Raw genomic sequence first — 18,788 nt, 5'->3', positions numbered from 1 at the left:
GAAGAGGAGACTGAGGGGAGACTTCACTGCAGGCTTGTGAGGGGAAGAGGAGGGACTGGCACTGATCTCTTTCTGGTGCCCAGTGACAGGACATGAGGGAGTGGCCTGAAGAGGTGTCAGGGGAGGTTTAGGGTGGGTGTCAGGAAAAGGTTTTTCACCCAGAGGGTGGTTGGTCACTGGGCCAGGCTCCCCAGGGAAGTGGTGACAGCACCAAGCCTGGAATTCAGGAAGTGTTTGGACAATGCTCTCATGCACACGGTGTGACTTGGGGATGGTGCTGTGCAGGGCCAGGAGTTGGACTCTCTGATCCTTGTGGGTCCCTTACAACTCAGATTATTTTGTTATTCTGTGACCTCTAACATGGAAGCTCACTTCCAAGTTTACCATTCCTTCTGGGCAGAAGGATACTGACTGGAATGGATTTTGATTTAGACAGAAAAAGCCTTCAAAAAAATGTCAAAGCAAATGCTTAATCAATTTGAAATTTGCAAACAGCTTCACAGTCTATATTCTCCTACTACTATTCAGAAATGGCTTTAATGTAACACTATAACCAGGGTCAAATTCTTGTTACTTAAAGCAAAAATTAAATTTATGCTTTTAAGTATTAGAATTAAGTACTTCAGTCACAAGCATGGGATTGTAGAGCACAATCTGGAGTGGACAGCTTTACCCAACAGTACCTACTATCTTCCTTGAAATAACAGTCCCAAGAGACACAGAATGCATCAACTGAAATCAATTAGAATGACATGCTTCTGGAACAGCTTCCTCAGAATTATTACAGCATCATAAAAATACTCAGTCTTCACAAAACAGGTAAAGTATAAACTTACATGACAGTAAAAGCTCAAAGCTTCAAATTAAGTAATAGATAGTGCTCTTCTTAATTAACATAAGTACTAACAATGGAAACTTAACTGACAACCAACAATGGTTCTGAAAGGTCCATTAGAGCTGATGTCATATCCATCAAACATTCACTCACATTTAAGTATCATTAAAAATGACATTCATGTTAAAAATTGTATTTAAATACTAGCATTGAGACACAGATCAAAAGGGAAGGGAAACTGAAGTTATAGCTACACAGCTAGAGGCTTGAGAATATACAAATTTCCTTACTAATAACAGAGGGAAAAAAATCAAGTCATCAATCCTAGTGAAAATGAAATTAAATGAAAGACAAATTTGAAGAGACTATAAAGAAGAAAGAACGAAACAAAAAAAAATTAGTAAGGATGGGAATGCTGTAGAAAATGCATTTTAAAAAAAATCTAAGTTAATGTTTATTCCTGTTTCTGCTAACTGTGTAGCATAATTTGCAGATAGATTTGACCCCATTTAATATGGGGGTTAAATATAGAAGGGATTTTCAAATATATGAAGATTATTTAAAAAATTAATAAAACTCAAATACTTAATTCTGCTAAATCAAAGAAGAAGCAGATTTATGCATTTCAAGTTTCAACTACAGGTGTTAACAGTAATGAGCAATGCCCTAAAGAAGAAAACAATTTTAGCTTTTGTAATTATTTAAAAAGATAAATGCTGCAGTCATTTTTTTTCCAAATCATACCACAGCAGAATACTAGACACAAGTAATACAGTGATTAATAATGACAAGATTTCTTCCCCATTTTGAATCGCATCTAATTTCTAAATAAAATATAGAAAGCATACTATACCTGCAGAAACTGTTAACGGATTCTGCATTATGCCCTTTAACAGTTACGACAATGCTCCTAGAAAGAAATACAGATACTTAGAAGCTCTGATAATTTCTTCAAAACTAACAAAAAAATTAACAATGGACAATGGCAATAGTTTCCAGACTTGTATTTCATAATGGATCCCACTATGTCCATAGCTCTCACGAAAACACCACCAGAGTTTTAAACTAAGTGTCTCTTTGGACCCCTATACGTGCTCTCTGTATTTCAGCACTGTGCACTACTAACTTGGGCTTCTTGTAATTAAACACCCCTCACAAAGTCAGTAAAGAGGACAGTAATGAATCCCAACATGACAATGCATTCTGAAGAATCACAGACAATACAGGGTTAAGCGATCATTTCCCTTCAAACATGCAGACCTGCTGGGGAGGATCCCGAGGAGAGTCCCTATATTGATCACAGGGGTAAAGCACCTCTCTGAAGACAGAGCTGGGGCTGATCAGCCTGAAGAACAGAAGGCTCCAGGGAGACCTTATAGCACCCTCCAGTACCTAAAGGCAGCCAACAAGAAAGTTGGAGTGGACTTTTAACAAGTGCATCTCCAGACAAGACAAAGGGTATTGGCATTAAACAAAGAGGATAGGTTTAGATTAGATGCTAGGAAGAAATTCTTTGTTGTAAGGGTAGTAAGGAACTGGAACAGTTTTCCTAGAGAAGCTGTGAATGCCTCATCAAGGCCAGGCTGGATGCAGCTTTGAGCTATCTGATGTAACAGAAGGCCTCCTTGCCCATGCAGGGCTGTTAGAACTAGGTGGCCTTTAAGGACACTTACAACCCAAATCATTGTGATTCTATGTGACTGCATGGATCCCACACAACTGTCTGACCAGCAGAATCTTCCATGGATGCTCTAATGGAGATATTACCTTGCTCTTGTGAACCAAACACTACACTGACATCTGTCTTGAATGTGCTGCTGGTATTTACAAGATGTGATGTACTACATTTGACAAAACAGCTTTACATTAAATGGCCACCCAGTATTAAAAGTTGGCTACTTCTTTCCAGTGCAGTTGAGTGTGCTGTTCAAGCTCTGGTGAAGTGGGATTCAACAGTCAGGTAAGAGAGACATAGGATAATATAATGACAATATAGAGGTGTTGTTATCCACTTAGATTTACTTTTCATATAATGGCCTAGCTTTTGGAATAGCTACATAATAGTTTGGTTCGACTGAATACCACAAATATGTTACAAAAACATCACAAAGGGTATAACGCTCTTGCTCTCCTGATGCAGCAGGAGGCTTTGGGAAGGTAACAGATAAGTCCATTGACTAACGCAGATGGAACTACAACTTCTTTGGATTTTACTCAGATCTAGGCTTTCATACCAGTGTACATCTACAATATTCCCACAAAGCCAGCAGGACAGATGTGGAGATTGCCGACTTTCCTAAACCAGTTTAACAGCCTGGAGAATCTTACATGAAGGACATGCCAGACATGCACTCAAGACCCCTCTTCTGGGCACATGAAGTACCAAAGATCAGTTTTGGTAAAATACAGAAATATATGGGACAAATACTGATGCAAATACAAAACAAAATAAGCCTTGAATGTATTTCTTTACTATCATGCAATTTACTCTCAAAAAGCAATGGTGAGGTTCTGGTTAGAAGATGGTTCTGTAGGTAGCAGTTAAGTACCAAAGAGAAAACCAATTCCATTTTTCAGAAGTTCAACATGAAAACGTAGAAGAACATTGAGCATGGTTGCTGTGAGATGTCTCACACAGCAAACAGGTGAAGCTCTTTGGTACCTGTATCTTCTGAGCCATACCTAACAAACAGCTCTGGTACATCAAATAGCATCTCCTTGCAACAGTTTGCTGATCCCCATCAGCAGATCCCTGACTGCCTCAAACAGCCTCTGTCCGTGGTACTTAAGCAACCAAGCCATGAGCTGTCAGACCCAGCACACAAACACACATTGGCTCATCTAAATGCACTTTGGTGTCATGGGAACACACACACAATTCCCTCTGCACATCAGCAATGGAACAGGCCACACTGATGTAACTTCAGAATTGTAAGACACTTCTAGAAACCAGTGAGGGTTTCCAACTTCTCTGTCACCTACATTGTAAGACATCTTCTTTTAAGGCCATATTGATCAATAACAACTTTTCAGAGAATCAAAGTCTGAAGTTTTTCTTCCCCTTAAGTATTTACAGCACTTCAAAACACACTGAAACATTGAAAGCAATACACATTCTTGTAAAAACAATTTGAGAAATTGTTCAAATAAAACTTCTCAAAATTATTATTTCAAAGTCACATTTTTTTAGGTTTCCATGGGAGCATTAAATGATGTTAAGAGGGTGCCCCATTTATAGTTGCTATCTAGTTTTAGAATTATAAGAAACCAGACTTCAGGATACAGATCAACAATTCTTAGAATACCATGTGGAAACAGAAGCTCCAGACATTCTTACAATGTTCTTCCCAGACATATTCACAAACCCTGACACTGCAACACAAAATTGGATCATATAAATCCAAACATTTTGTAGAGACAAGTTGATTTGAATTCAACTCTAACTGCAGCAAGGTAACGGTATTAATCTAGAAATTCCAGTGCTTATTAGACAAATACATTGATCACCAGCTCTTAATAATAATAGTAATAATTTTAAAAGTATAATTTCTCCAATTAACATTAATAATTTCTTTTAGCAATTCATAAATAGTATTTTTATTGTTGTTATGTGAAAGAACCTCTCACCACACTTTACATTTGGAGATATTTAATCAAATAACCTCCCTATTCAGAAAAACCGAAAAGCTCAAGATTCTGAAATCAGGACAAATTCTATCATCATCCCCTCAAATTTTTCTATCCATCCTTATATGTATGGCTGTGTTAAAACATGTTTTCTTTGACTGTACATATACAGTTTACAAAGCAAACCATAAACACTGTGCACTTGTCCTATCTATGTTTTACACTGTTTTCAAATACATCAACTGTGACCCTGCTTTTTTGATCCTTTCTCTGAGTTTCTGACACTTTTCTGCTAGGTTGTAATATGTTTAACAGATATTTATTATCTACACACATTTTATGCATGTCCCAAACATAAAATACAGTCTTATCAAAAGGTTCTGTACAGTGCATTGATTCAAACTTTTAGAATTTGAAGGTTCTAACATCTACAGAAGTACTTATACCTGCTCTGAAAAGCTTTGGGGTTTTTTTCTCCCCCCCATTTCACTATAAACATGGATTGGTTTCATTACTTCCCATTAAAAAAACCCAAAAAAACAGGCTGAAGTTTCTTAGCTTAGAACTAAAATTACTGATTAATTTTGTACCTCTTTCACACTCTTACACCCAGAAAAAATTTTAGGCTGATCACCAGCTAATAATTCAGAATGTCCTGATGTTTTTATTGAATACTGAAGAGTCAAATGTTCTTTCACTCTTCCCTGGTTATATTTGAATGCAATACAGGCTCTTGCCAAATACAAGAGCTGATACAGATTATTTCTATGTGGCAGTATCATAAATTCTTCTCCACTTGAGAGCTTATCAAAATGATAAACATTTTTTAATACTATATAATCTTAACATTTGTTTTGCTCAGTTTATAACTCTACTATAAGACATTAAATAAAATTATTCAAGTCACAGTATTCCAGAACTCAAATTAGTTCTCTAGAAATCTGCTGCTGACTGCTCTGAGATGAAAAGAAATCTATTACAAGAATTTCAAGTGAAGTAGATTTGAAGCTGGACAGAATTAGAAAGTAAAATCTCTCTTAATGTCATAAAACAAGCTCTATCTTGCCTGTACTATTCCTTATGTTACTAGAGAATGAAAGGATAAATTTCATTATCCCTGAGAGGCAAAAACAGCAAACTGGAAAAAAAATACCATGCTGTAACTCAGTCTTTAACAACCAAAGGAAGCAGAGCATATACATGTAATAATTTAAAAGCAATTTTCACAGGAAGATACCCACAGGTCTTTTATATGAAACAGGTGTCCTGATAGACACACTGAATATGAATATCAGTTGAACCCAATTAACCTAATTCGATGCTTGTCCATACCAAGACATTTATTTTAGATGTTACACAAAATCCTTTAGGATATTACGGAGAAAGCGATAAATAGGCTGTAAAGGTTATGACATTAATTTTACTGTCATACTCATGCTTTAAGCAGATATCAAAACTAAAAACCTCATCCTCTGGGAAGGAAGAACTACCTGAAAGTAATTATAGAACTTATTATCATAACAGTATTAAACTAGACCACTATGACCCTAACCAAATTTATTTTTGGTACCTTTTGTTAAAAGAACAAAGCTTCTCAATGACGACTGCACCTTCTAATGCAGTGTACATTAGTTCAGGCACTGGAAGAAAGCATTAAATCAAATCTTATAATTTCATATTAAGCTTAATTATGAATTTTAATTTAAAACTAAGCATGTAAAGAAGTGTTAGTCAAATATTATGTAATTTAATTTCAGGAGGAAAACATCCAGCTAAAAAGAAAAATTAAATATTTAGTACAGTTTAGAAAAGACATTCTCCTGACAGAAGCCCATGAAATGCCCATTTGTATTTCACAACCAATTTTATTCACTTCATTTTTCACACCTGTTCTTTCACATGCCATGCCATCTTGTAAATGAGTGCCATGCAAACACTATTTCCTATAATTTAGAAACTTTTCAACTGAAACCAAGTTCCCCAAGAAGGCTGAATGTATTGAATCAGCACAGCTTCCAGGAAAGTTCACAAAATCCGTTGTTATATAAAGGCCAAGTTGTACTCGAAATAAAAGATTAAAATATTGCAGCTATGAAAAAATAGAGAGGAGGATAAAAATGACAGAAACAATGACTGACTAGTGTAACACAAAAGCATTTGTTCAAGCAAGTGTATTTGCCAAAAGCCTGCAGTGCTTGGCTACTTTATAAAATCAAGCACAAGGCATAAAGCCAATTTGTTTAAAAAATAAAAACCCCTCCAAAATCCTAAACCCCAATAAACAAGCAATACCTGATTTGCATTTCTGAAAACCTGCAAAAATATTCTGCATTTCACTATTCGCATCTTCAGTCTCAAATGTCTGATTTACTCCATGTTTTCTACTTTACATATTTTTACATCAGGAGTTAATCCTGTATCAGATCCTAGTCTTCCTATTTTATATCCAAAGAGATATGCATGTAGTCACAAACAACAGTGTGTGAAATTGCTCACTGCTTATGTTTCCATACTTAGATAATTTATCACGGAGAAATGTGTGTCCATGGCAGAATTCTTTTGGCTGAGCCCATTAGATGACTTCAACAGAACCACAAAAAGAAACAGAACAGTACAAACCCAGCAGAACCCAAAACCCAGGCTATTTTTAAACTTTTGGTCATCCTGTGAGATGGACCAGTCCGAGCGCATTTCCTGAACTTCAAGCCTTACATGCACTGAATGCCACAGTGGCAATCCTGGACAAAAATGCTTCCCTTCATACTCTGCTGGGTGATGTGGGGAATGGTTGGCTGGCAAGCCTACACCCTGCCCATCTGTCAGAGTGGAACTGTGCCTACACGACAGGTTCTATGCCACTTTCAGTAACATGTTGCTGAGAATAAAAGCTTATTTATGAAACAACATAGGGCAACATCAACGTTCAGCTTAAAATAGCAGGCAAGTGAAAAACGATTGCTTTTCTTGAGAAGATAAGTCTTTTGAAATCAGCTTGAAGGTTTTTCACTTGTATGAATAAAGACTAGCACATACACTGCAAGAAATGAGGCTGTTCCACACATTTTCTACTACTGTGGACAAACAAGCATACAGTCTCACGAACTCTTATTTTACAACTATAACTACCTCCATAAAAGCAAATTCAAGGACCTGTGAAAAATGTATAAAAGTGAAATTTCTGAAGACACTGGGGGAAGAGAAGGCTAAAGAAGGTGCAATATTGATTCTTCATTTTATGAAATGTATGTGTATTAAAATAAAGTGGACCTAAACAGTTTTTATGACTATAAATAACCGTAACTCTTTTCCATTTGAGAAAACAACTCCATTAAAAAAAAAAATCAAAAGAGCATGGTCACTATTATGCCTAACATTAGACAATTCATTGAATGTCAAAAAATAACATCTTTTTTTCCAAATTTACAATTTAAAAAGACAGATTGTCATATTATGTTTTCCTTAGTAAATCCCCTCTTGGTGGAATGCTCTGAATGCCACAAACTGGAGACCTGTATAAGTTCCATGACTGGATTAGACATCTTTACCATTACTTTGTATTAAAAGGTCAAAGCTTATTATTTAAAATACCGTCTTGGTTATTACTGGTGTGAAAGTAACTGTGAAATGATTAATCAATACAAATTATCAATTTTGTTATTGATTCTTAGGACAGCTATAAACAATAGCTCTGGAAAACACAAATTTCATTTTTATAACATAGTATATTAAATCTATGCTGTCCATAGTTCTTACAATTTCAATTCGACTTGGTATTTAAAACAAAACAAGAAAAACGAACATGTTCCATTCTTAATGGGTAATGACTGATGTAGAATTCACTTTAAAATTCAAATAGCACAATTCCTTCTACTCCTGTTCCTCCCTACCACCACATTATCTTGGTTCTTAATTAAGCATTCATTTATTGCTTGGGTCCAAACTTCTGAGAAGTTTTGCTGGAATTCTCAACAATGCAATTTCATAAGATATAATCCATGTATCTTACACTTCTCTTAGTAACATGGTACATCATTCACAGTGAAATTGCAGCACACCACTATGGTTTTCAGTTTGCAGTACCTGATTAAATTGTGAGATTTTCTGACTTTTGTTCATAATTAATTACTGTTTTGATCTAATGAGACCATCTAATAAGACTATGTATTTTATCTCTCACTGTGTACCTACTTTTGTACATTAGCTTTCTTTTCAGATAAAAAATATCACAAACACTACACAGCAATTTCAGTTACACTAAAATTTCACAGAACTAGACAAACATCTATGATTGTGTACACAGCTACTCACAAAATCATTCAGGTTGGCAGAAACTGCACAAGGTCATCCCATCCAACTTCCCTGCTTAAAACAGGGTCAACATTGGCCTTACAGCTTTGTCTGGATGAGTCTTAAAAACATCAACAACTGCCTTTCAGAAATCAAATTGTATTTACTAACTGACAGCAAAGGGTAGCCTGAAAATGACAGCAAAATTTGGTCTACATACATAGGACAGATTGTTCCATCAATTCCTATGGCAATGCTCTTACCATACTTCAGAGTTACCTAAGCCTCCCATATTTCATATTTAATCTATATGTTATGCTGATGGAATAAAGAGAACTTTAGTGACTGGCAGAGAATAAAGGTATTTTGTAGTAAAATGCCATATATACTTATTTACCTAATGAATAACCTGTTTTTATGCTACGGAAAACCAGGTTATTTCAAAGAGTAGAACGAAGTTAACGTACAAAGTTACCAACCAAAATAATTAAAAAGGACTAAAGGAAAGGGTTAAAAAAACCTATTAGTTGTATTTTCCTTCTTTTTTTTTTAAATCTTTCTCAACTTTAACATATGAAGAATAAGCTATTACTGATATTGTTACAACTTCCAGTGAAAACTTTTGGTTTCTGTTAATTTTAGACTAGAGAAAGAACAAGCCAGATCTGCAATGCTGAAAGGAGAGCAAGTTCTGTTCCATTTGGAAGTCCTAACATATTTGGAGCTACCTGATACCTCAAAACATAACCACACATACAAAATATTTATTTGAATGTGTCAGATAACATAGCCCTAAAAATTCCATTAATAATTAGAGGATTATGAGCTGCAATCATCCGCAGAATTTGACTGATTTAAGTTTGAAATGCAATACTGAATTCTTCACAGAATCACAGATGGCCCTTAAGTTTTGCAGAGACTAAACAAGAAACTGACAATCAGTGAAATCACTTCTATTTTCACTGAAAATAGAAATTTTGGGTTACTTCAACACTAATCTGCATCCCTCTGATAAAAATTTCTGTGTCATTCAGGAAGGATTTTGTACAGTTTCATTATTTTCATATTGTCCAGGTACGTTGTTAATGTTCTACTTAGAAGAAAAACCAACAGCTGACAAAAACCAAAAAACACTCAAGGCTTTGCAAGGTGAATTGCTTTTGAAATTCTGACTAAAATAATGGAATTTTATTTCTGATTTTACAGCTGCAAACTTGAACACAGTACTCAATTCTGCCAAGGTACCACGTAAGAGCATCATCTACAGCTGTTTCTATAAGAATTTCCATTACAAATTTCTTAAAAGGTCAGTTGTGGCACTTATAAAGTTTGTGCAGCAATATCCTCTACACTTTATAAAATGCAGCATATGTTTTTTAACTTCAATGTATCTTAGTCACAGACCCAAGCAAAACAAGCATTCAAGAACTAACAAATAAAAACAAAAATTAAAAATAAAAATTAAGAACTAAAAATAAAAGCTGTTTATTATGACTGCCCAATCAAGCGATAAATGACCTAGGCCAAGATGGGATGTACTTCCAAGATATTAAAATTTAAACTGCCTACCAATTGACAATTTTTTGTTTAAATTCCCTCTCAAAATGGCTCACCTCTAACACACATTCAAACTCCTAAGACAGAAGTTAAAGAAACAAAGAACAGGAAAATGGTATTAGCACCAAAAATCTAACACTGCCACATGCCTAAGACCATTAAAGCAAACTAAATTCTAAGGCCTAATTCCTCTCAAACAAAAAAAGCTCTTAATTTGAATTATACACTGAAATATTTGGTGACTTATGTTGAAGGAAAAAGCCCGTTTTCTTCGTCTGAACCCAAAAATAACTCCTAAGTTCTACGAAAGAAGTAGAATTCATTGGAGCATGTGTAGCTGTTGTGAGGCACAGCTGGTCCTTGCAGAGAGCCCTGTAGTAAAAAATATTCCAGGTAACAAATGTTGACTGTTTTGGTGCTACCCTGATTCTGCCCCCAAAGTCTGCCTCTATCACAGCTAGGCCAGACTGTTTCAGGGCTAGGGATGGGTTTTTTCTGGATAGTTCAATGTCCGGTACACTTCAAGTACAGACGCTTTTAAAACCAGAGATGCAAATACAATAATTGGATTTTTTTTTTTTTTTAACAATACCCTACATTAAAAATATTGCTCAACTACGAATTGTATCTTATGCTTCCCAAACATGATCCTACTCACCAGAAAGAAGTATGTATTTAACAAGTCACACCTAAAAAACCTGTAAAAATTTAATGACTAGCATAAGCAACTTCCATCTTACTCAACTTCCACCTTTACTGCCTCCCAAGCATATAATAAACTGTTCTACACTGGAAGAACCATCAAACAGTAAGTTGACAAATTAGAACATAATCTCACTGAAGCACCCTCATAAAACCCAGAGTTCCAAATTTAGTGCAAAAATTAAAAGGTCACATTTGATCTAAGTTCTGTCATAGTGGGTGCCTTAAGTGTTAAAGAATATTGCTTAAATGTTATACTTGTAGATAAAAAGAATTCCCAGTACGCAACCAATGCACTCAAAATTATCTTTCATAATTAAGGGCAGTTCAACATCCACAGCTGAAGATGTGAACTACAGCTCTGGAACCCGTGAGAGGTGCAGCCAGGGAAGTGACAGCCCAGCTGAGAGCTGAGCACAGGCAGCAGAGGCAGCATCTGCCCTCCTTGTTGCTGTTGTGCCCAGACTAATTCATACAGACCCCAGCAGAGAAGTTCAGCTGTTTGCCCGCATTCTTTGCTCAGTCACATCCCTCTCATTTTCTGGGAAACGACTGTCACCACTTTGATGGATTTTCCTGCATGGAATGTCCCAATTCCCTGGTTGGGAGCTCCCAGAGCTCTAACCCAACTGAAAAAACCTACTGCTGGGCTGAAGAGACTAATGTGTCATTTATTTTAAGAACAATCAGAACATAACAGTGTACTTTCTAGTCAATCTAGTATAAATATATTTTTTAATACAAATAGTAGAATTTAAATACACAAATATTCCACAGGCGTAGCTAGTTTTGGTGACACACTTTATTGACTAGCATCAAGAAGCACGTAAAATATCAGCTGTTGTTCAAACTGGTACACCACTCCTAGAAAATATACAGGACAACATATTCTATGATTTATTTAAATTATTCTCTTTCTTTCAGTCTATTATTGTCTATCAGCACTATGTTACTGATGAACCATAATTACTAAAAAAACTTTCACACATTTTGTATTTAAAAGTACAAAAAAGAATAAATCAAAATCCAACCTGTCCTAGTTTACTGCCTTCACCCACTTAGCTTGTGTTGTTCTCATTGTGCAAATAGTGCTTGCCAAAATAATTTTCATTTTTGTATCCACCACCCTGTTTGTTGTTAGAAAAATGTTAAAGGCACAGAGCTTCAAAGACTATTGGACATTTTTAATGAAGTGTTCTTAAAACATGTTCACGGAGAAAAAAATGTGAAATAAACATGTCAAAATTATTCCTGGATGCTGTCCAGCAACCAGCTGTGGTGTGCAGTCTATGCTAACCCTGGGAACATTCTTTCTCTATGGGCCTCCAGCTTTGTCTTCTGTTCCTACGGATATTTGTATTCCAAATGCATTCAGTTAAATCTCAAACTAAGCAAGACCAAACTGAATTAGTACTTCAAGAAGCAAACAATTAAGCATGGCCAAGCTTTTAAAGTAACTAGGTTTTTTTGGTTTGATACACAGTACCTTTTCATTAATTTACCATAAAAAACATTCTGTGGGACACCTACACTGCTTGGGTCATGTCAGGCCTTCAAATTCTAACACTGAAGTTCTACTCACTTAGGACAATTAAATAAACAAACATCTATTTTTTTAATAGCAGCACTAATTCCTACTTTATGTCTGAATCCAAATTTTGCTAGTCATGCTCAATGTCTGTAGATTACAGCAGAGTTCTACTTATTTAAGACACTGCTCAAGCATGCATATAGAAAGTTAAGAAAAGCAAATGTCACAATAAAAAGGCTAAAGAAAAAGTGGGCCTAATGCTTGGCACAGAAGGTAAAAGAAGCCATGGAAGAGGCTGAGGCACTGATGTAACGTAACCAACAGTACATGAAGATGCAATTGTACAAATCCACAGGATCAGAAGGATGCATTCACTAGTGCTCAGAGAGCTGATCAGTGCCACCGCAAGGATGCACTCTATCATCTTTTAAAAGTCACAGCATCAAGGGAGATTCCCAAAGCCTGGAAAATGGCACATAGCAATTTTCAAGTAAGGCAAGGAAAAGGATCTGATGAACTACAGGACAGCCAGCCTAATACCAGTTTACAGAAAGGAGTAACCCCATGCAGCAGTACAATGTAGGTCTGACTTGCCCATTCTCATCAGCATTAATTATGCAATTCTCCTTTAAATCCTCACTGACAGCATACTACTATCAGCCTTTTCAAGGTGCACTTATTATACCTTCTAAAATTGGGCACATTAGTTCCCCTTCACCTCCAGCCTTCTAAAATTTCTCCACTGTTCCATGACTTGTTAAAACTCAAAATGAATAATTCATAGAGCTTCTAAAGCTTTTTTTCTTTTTTAGTATCTGTAGGTGTCAGTGCAGCAGATTTAAAAACATTTAACATTAATAGTTGCTGGTACAGTGATAATACATTCTTTCCATCACTAATGATGGAGGTGGTGTGATCCAAAAGCATCATCTAGCCTCTTTCTGAATACAGAACAAAATATTTATTGAATATTTATGCCTTTCTCTGCACAGCAGAAATTTATCATCCTTGCCCGGTATTGGACTTCAATCATTACTAAGCTTTTGTACCCTTCAAGAACATCCTCTATATTTAAAGAATTCCATTGTACTCTACTGCCCACAGATTTTTATTAATAACTTTACCTCCTTAATCGCCTGTCTCCAAGCCATACAGTGCTTGCCATCATCAGCTCCCCATTCTTTAAAACTGTATTGCTCCACTCCCTTCCTTACCTTGTTTCAACCAAACAAATCATGTTTCCTAAGAGAAGAATTGTTCTGGGAGTAACTAAATGAACAAGTAGGTGTCAAGCAAGTCACATTTTTATGCTCAAGTACTCTTTGTATTTTAAGTCTGTTCTTCTTTTAAAGATTAAAGTTGGAGATATGTGCATGCAGAATTTGTTCTTGGCTCCCAACCTGCAAAATTAGATCACAGCTTCTAACACACCTGTTCTATTTATTCTACATGCCTCAGAAATAAAAGCCTGTACAGAAGACAACAGAGTGGCTTTCATTTGTTTGAAAACTGTCATATAGATATAAAGATATCTTTTCAAAGCTTCAGAAATTGATTAGTGGCCAAGTGATCTAATAGCACAAGCTCCCAATACCTGCAAGAGGCTGAATTCTCATAATTTTTCTTTATTGAATACTGAATGACTTTTAAGAAACTATTCATCTTTCTAGAATCTGAATTACATTGATAAAAAGTCTCCAATATATTTTTTTCAGATAAAACACACTGGCAAAGTGCTACACTACTTGTCTTCTGAATGGTGAGAACTGTTCAAGCAGGTAACAGAACATTTAATATATAAGACCACAGAAAAGTCTGTAAGGTTTTGCTGTGACATTTCACTTTTAGAGAGGTTCTCTAGTGATCACTCATTAAACATGTTTTAACATACAAATTATTTCAGTCTGATATAATTATCTTTACACAGCTGAGATCTGTTTTTTTAATCTATCATTTTGCTTTATCTCAAAAACTTGCAAATACACAAATACACAAATAGCAAAATACACAAGCCTGGACAAAAAACACAGTATCCTTTAAGATTTAGATAAGGGGTTTAATATGGAAAGAACACTACCAAACATATTTCTGTAAAAACAAAAATCACGCTTCCCTTGCAGCAAAGCAGAAAACCCTGCCTATTATTTCTAACACATCCACTTCTGCTCTTCAAAGTCATTCACCTCTCTCTAGTAATAATGAAATAATGCAAGATCTGTGCTGTAAACTTTGTGGTTTTAAGATGTGCACTGGGTGCATGCCAACAATCTGCATCATCCTCTGTATCAAACATTCATTCATTGAGCTCAACTACTTCTTTTTAGGGCACTGGAAGGGACAAGGGAAGATTAAAAATAATGGTGATAACTGCCAAAGACATTTTGTGCTTTTGTTCTAAGCTGTTTCTGATCTGTGTAAATCCACCTGCTGCAAGCAGGCCTCATGGCCCATACCATGTAAATGTCAATGATCATGCTACAAGTTAGAACTGAATTAACCTTAAAAATGAAACACAAAATTACAGTGACAAAGAGCTCCCTTCACAGTCCTATGAGTCCCTTGACTGTCCACAGTGAAGAATCTAAAAAAATAAGTACTTCCATTGATGACAGTTATCTTCAAAGAGATAAAGAAGTAAATATTTTTTTCAGTATTTCTGGATACATAAATATTTAATTTGCAAGTATTTTTCAAACTGTTGACTGCAATAGCTGTAACACCTATGGTATTTAATTATCATGAAAACTCACAGACTGGAAGCCAAATTAATTTTATGGAAATGGAAGAATTGAGCTTAAGTTTCTGAAATGTGAAGTTTTGGATAGGAATTTTAGAAGAAGCTTCTAGTAAGTAAAAAATTTTTGCAATATGTAATACATTTAGCAGATGACAAAACATAAAATTACTTTGAGCATCAGAGCAAATGACAAGAACAGCAATCTTTCTATACAGGAAAAACACATGTGTAATAAGGATACAGTGTATTCTGTTTCCTAACATCTTTCAAATTGCTAAATACCTTGTAACATTCTCTGTTTTCATGACTGTCCATCTAAAATTAAAAAGCCTTAAAAATACAGAATCAGAGAATATCCTGAGTTGCAAGGGACCCACAAGGATCAGAGAGTCCAACTCCTGGCCCTGCACAGCACCATCCCCAAGTCACACCGTGTGCATGAGAGCATTGTCCAAACACTTCCTGAATTCCAGGCTTGGTGCTGTCACCACTTCCCTGGGGAGCCTGGCCCAGTGACCAACCACCCTCTGGGTGAAAAACCTTTTCCTGACACCCACCCTAAACCTCCCCTGACACCTCTTCAGGCCACTCCCTCATGTCCTGTCACTGGGCACCAGAAAGAGATCAGTGCCAGTCCCTCCTCTTCCCCTCACAAGCCTGCAGTGAAGTCTCCCCTCAGTCTCCTCTTCCCCAGGCTGAACAGACCAAGAGATCTCAGCCACTCCTCACACGGCTTCCCCTCAAGGCCCTTCACCATCTTTGTGCCCCTCCTTTTCATGCTTTCTAACAGTTTTGTATCTTTCTTACACTGTGGCACCCACAAGTGCCCCAGCACTCGAGGTGAGGCTGTCCCAGCTCAGAGCAGAGCAGGACAATCCCCTCCCTTGCCCGGCTGTGCCGGATGCCCCCAGGACAGGGCTGGCCCTCCTGGCTGCCAGGGCACTGCTGGCTCATGTTCAACTTGCCATGGAGCAGGACCCCCAGGTCCCTTCCTGTGCCACTGCTCTCCAGCCTCTCATTGCCCAGTCTCTACACACAACCAGGGCTGCCCCATCCCAGGGGCAAAATCCAGCACTTTGCCTTGTTGAATTTGAGTGGATCTGGCGAGTGCCCAGACCTCTGATTTGGTGAGATCTCTCTGCAGGGCCTGCCTGGGGTGCATCAGGCACAGCATCGCCAGCCAGACAAGGGATTGTCCCGCTCTGCAGCCTCTCCTTGAGGCCTGTATGCAGTTCTGGGTGCAATATAAAATATAAAGCTGTAAGAAAGTGTAAAAAGGATAGCCACCAAAATGGTGAAGGGCTTTGAGGGGAAGCCATAAGAGAAGTGGCTGAGGTCACTTGGTCTAGAGGTTACTGAGGGGAGACCTCATTCCAGTCTACAGTTTCTTTGTGAGGGAAGACATTGATCTCTTGGAAGTTGTCACAGCACCAAGCCTGACAAGGACATTAAACAGCATCATAGCTGGTATTGGCCCCCCTGAGAACTGCACTAGTAACAGCTTACCAGCTAGATGTCACACTGCTCCCTGCAACCCTTTGAGCCTCTGCAACCATAGCTTGGTTCTTGTTCTGCTGGGAGATGGTCATGACATTTGTCTTTTTCAGGCTGTCAGGAACTTATCTGGATGACCCCATAAAGCTGTTAGAGTGGCCTCATGCTGTCACCAGCTGGTACCTTCACCTGTGTTGGGTGCATGCTGTTCAGTTTGATGGACCCTCTGTATGCAGTTCATCAAACTGGAGCCCCTAACTTTATTTCCCTGGAGTTCAAGAAGTGTTTGGACAGTGCTCTCAGGAACATGGTGTGTCTCTTGGGCCTGCCTGTGAATGCCCAGGGGCTGGACTTTGATGATCCTTGTGGGTCCTTCCAACTCAGGATGTTCTATGATTCTTTCTGTGCACCAATGGCAAACAACATAATTCATCAACGTTATAGCAGCACTTAAGACTCTATCATACAAAGGCAAAAAAGCCATGGAGATAAAACCAGCCCTTAAAAATCTAGTCAAGAGGTGCTCTGTGACTAAACAGCTTGTGAACACTGAAAGTGAGAAACCACTGCTCTTGGAAAACAAAGTTGTTTCAGTTCTACCGAATGTGCTATTACACCGAATGTGTGTTAACTTTGTTTATATGTTACTTTTTACAGCCAGTTTCAAACTGAGGCACTTAATCTTTCCTTAGATAGTTAAAATGAATTAATTATTATCAAATCCTAGACACATTTATGCATTTTGTCACAACAGCAATTTACATGGCCTCCCGAAGAGAGAACTTGTACAACCCTGAATATAAAAATACAGTTGACTACATTGTCTGAAAGCTTAAAAGCTCCCCTAATTCAAATCATTCCTTATTTCTATAGTAGCTTGTTAAATCCAAAGAGTTTCTTTCTCTGCAGTAAACACACCTAAGGTTAGGTCCAATTCTTCCCTGCATCACAGTTATATGCATCACCTTGCCTCTAGTACATTACAGATATCTAAGTCCACAAGAGTTTCAAGTTAAATCACTCAAAAATCAACATGCACACACACACACACACAGGATAAACAGAACCAGCTTACATCCCATAACATGACTTCTATCCAATAAGCAAGGGGCAATTCACATAGACTTTGAAACCACAAATTTTTCATGGAAGAAAATTCATTGCCACTCAGGGTACTTTCCACTACAAAGGTGAAATTAACAATGGACAGTCTGGTTGGTTACATTTTAAGTATTTTACAAAATAAATTCAAAACAGGTTACCTTTAATTACAAAATAGCGAGTAATTCTCTGCCTTCATCTAAGCAGAAGCAAAATTAAACAGGTAAAGAGAATGGCAAGATGAACTATATATCCTATTAGATGGAAAACAAGTTCCAGGAGAGTTTGCCTCTCAACTAACTCTGAATTCATCAGTGTTTGCATAATATATAGTCAAACATGAGCTGTTTTAGAAAAAAAACAACTTTAACCAAAATATTACCCTGCTGCATGGGAAGCCTATCATGCTTGAAACATGTTTAACACATACCTAAGCAGCTATGCAAAGGTAAACCCTCTTCATATGAAGTTTCCTAACAAATTTCAGGTATCTGAAGATGAGAAGCAGGCCACAATAAAATGACAGTGTAATTGGAAATTACAAGCAGCATCTTTTTCTGTCCAGTTACACTCACCTAGTGCTTCATGGGTTTTTTTCACATAACTACTATATAAATACTTTATCCCAGGACTGGATTTCTCTGTGTTGAATAATACCCCATAAGAACATCTGAGTTCAACAATAAATAGACAGATCAGACAGCCATGTTCCCAGTTACATGATGGAGTATGCAATTAAGAGCTGGGCACCATACTGACTGCATTCCAATTATAAATACAGCATCAAATTCAGGACCTCCTGAAAAGATTAAAGACATTTTCATTAAAATACATTCTTCCTATCATTCAATAGCACAGCAGCACAGTCAACAACACACACGTCAATTGTTTTAATTTCTATTTATATAGTAAAGCAC

The 18,788-nt window shown here is 37.0% G+C and overlaps 1 protein-coding gene across 6 annotated transcripts in view; it reads right to left on the bottom strand.

Moving 5' to 3' along the window:
• The window catches only part of ZNF438 (zinc finger protein 438), a 51,903-nt gene that overhangs the window by 18,129 nt on the left and 14,986 nt on the right, over nt 1-18,788 (bottom strand). For 4 of the 6 annotated variants that reach the window (XM_015619575.2, XM_015619572.2, XM_015619580.2 and 1 more), the window contains one exon: nt 1,689-1,745. The exons of the other annotated variants lie outside the window; for them this stretch is intronic. In XM_015619575.2, coding sequence (XP_015475061.1) covers nt 1,689-1,716 — 28 coding nt within the window. In that variant the 5' untranslated portion in view covers nt 1,717-1,745. The remainder of the gene's footprint in view (nt 1-1,688; nt 1,746-18,788) is intronic. 6 annotated transcript variants of the gene reach the window in all.

The sequence above is a fragment of the Parus major genome, chromosome 2, assembly GCF_001522545.3.
Source record: "Parus major isolate Abel chromosome 2, Parus_major1.1, whole genome shotgun sequence".
Classification (NCBI taxonomy): Eukaryota; Metazoa; Chordata; class Aves; order Passeriformes; family Paridae; genus Parus; species Parus major.
The sequence above is the reverse complement of the archived record's forward strand: the minus strand, read 5'-3'. Positions and strand labels throughout refer to the sequence as shown.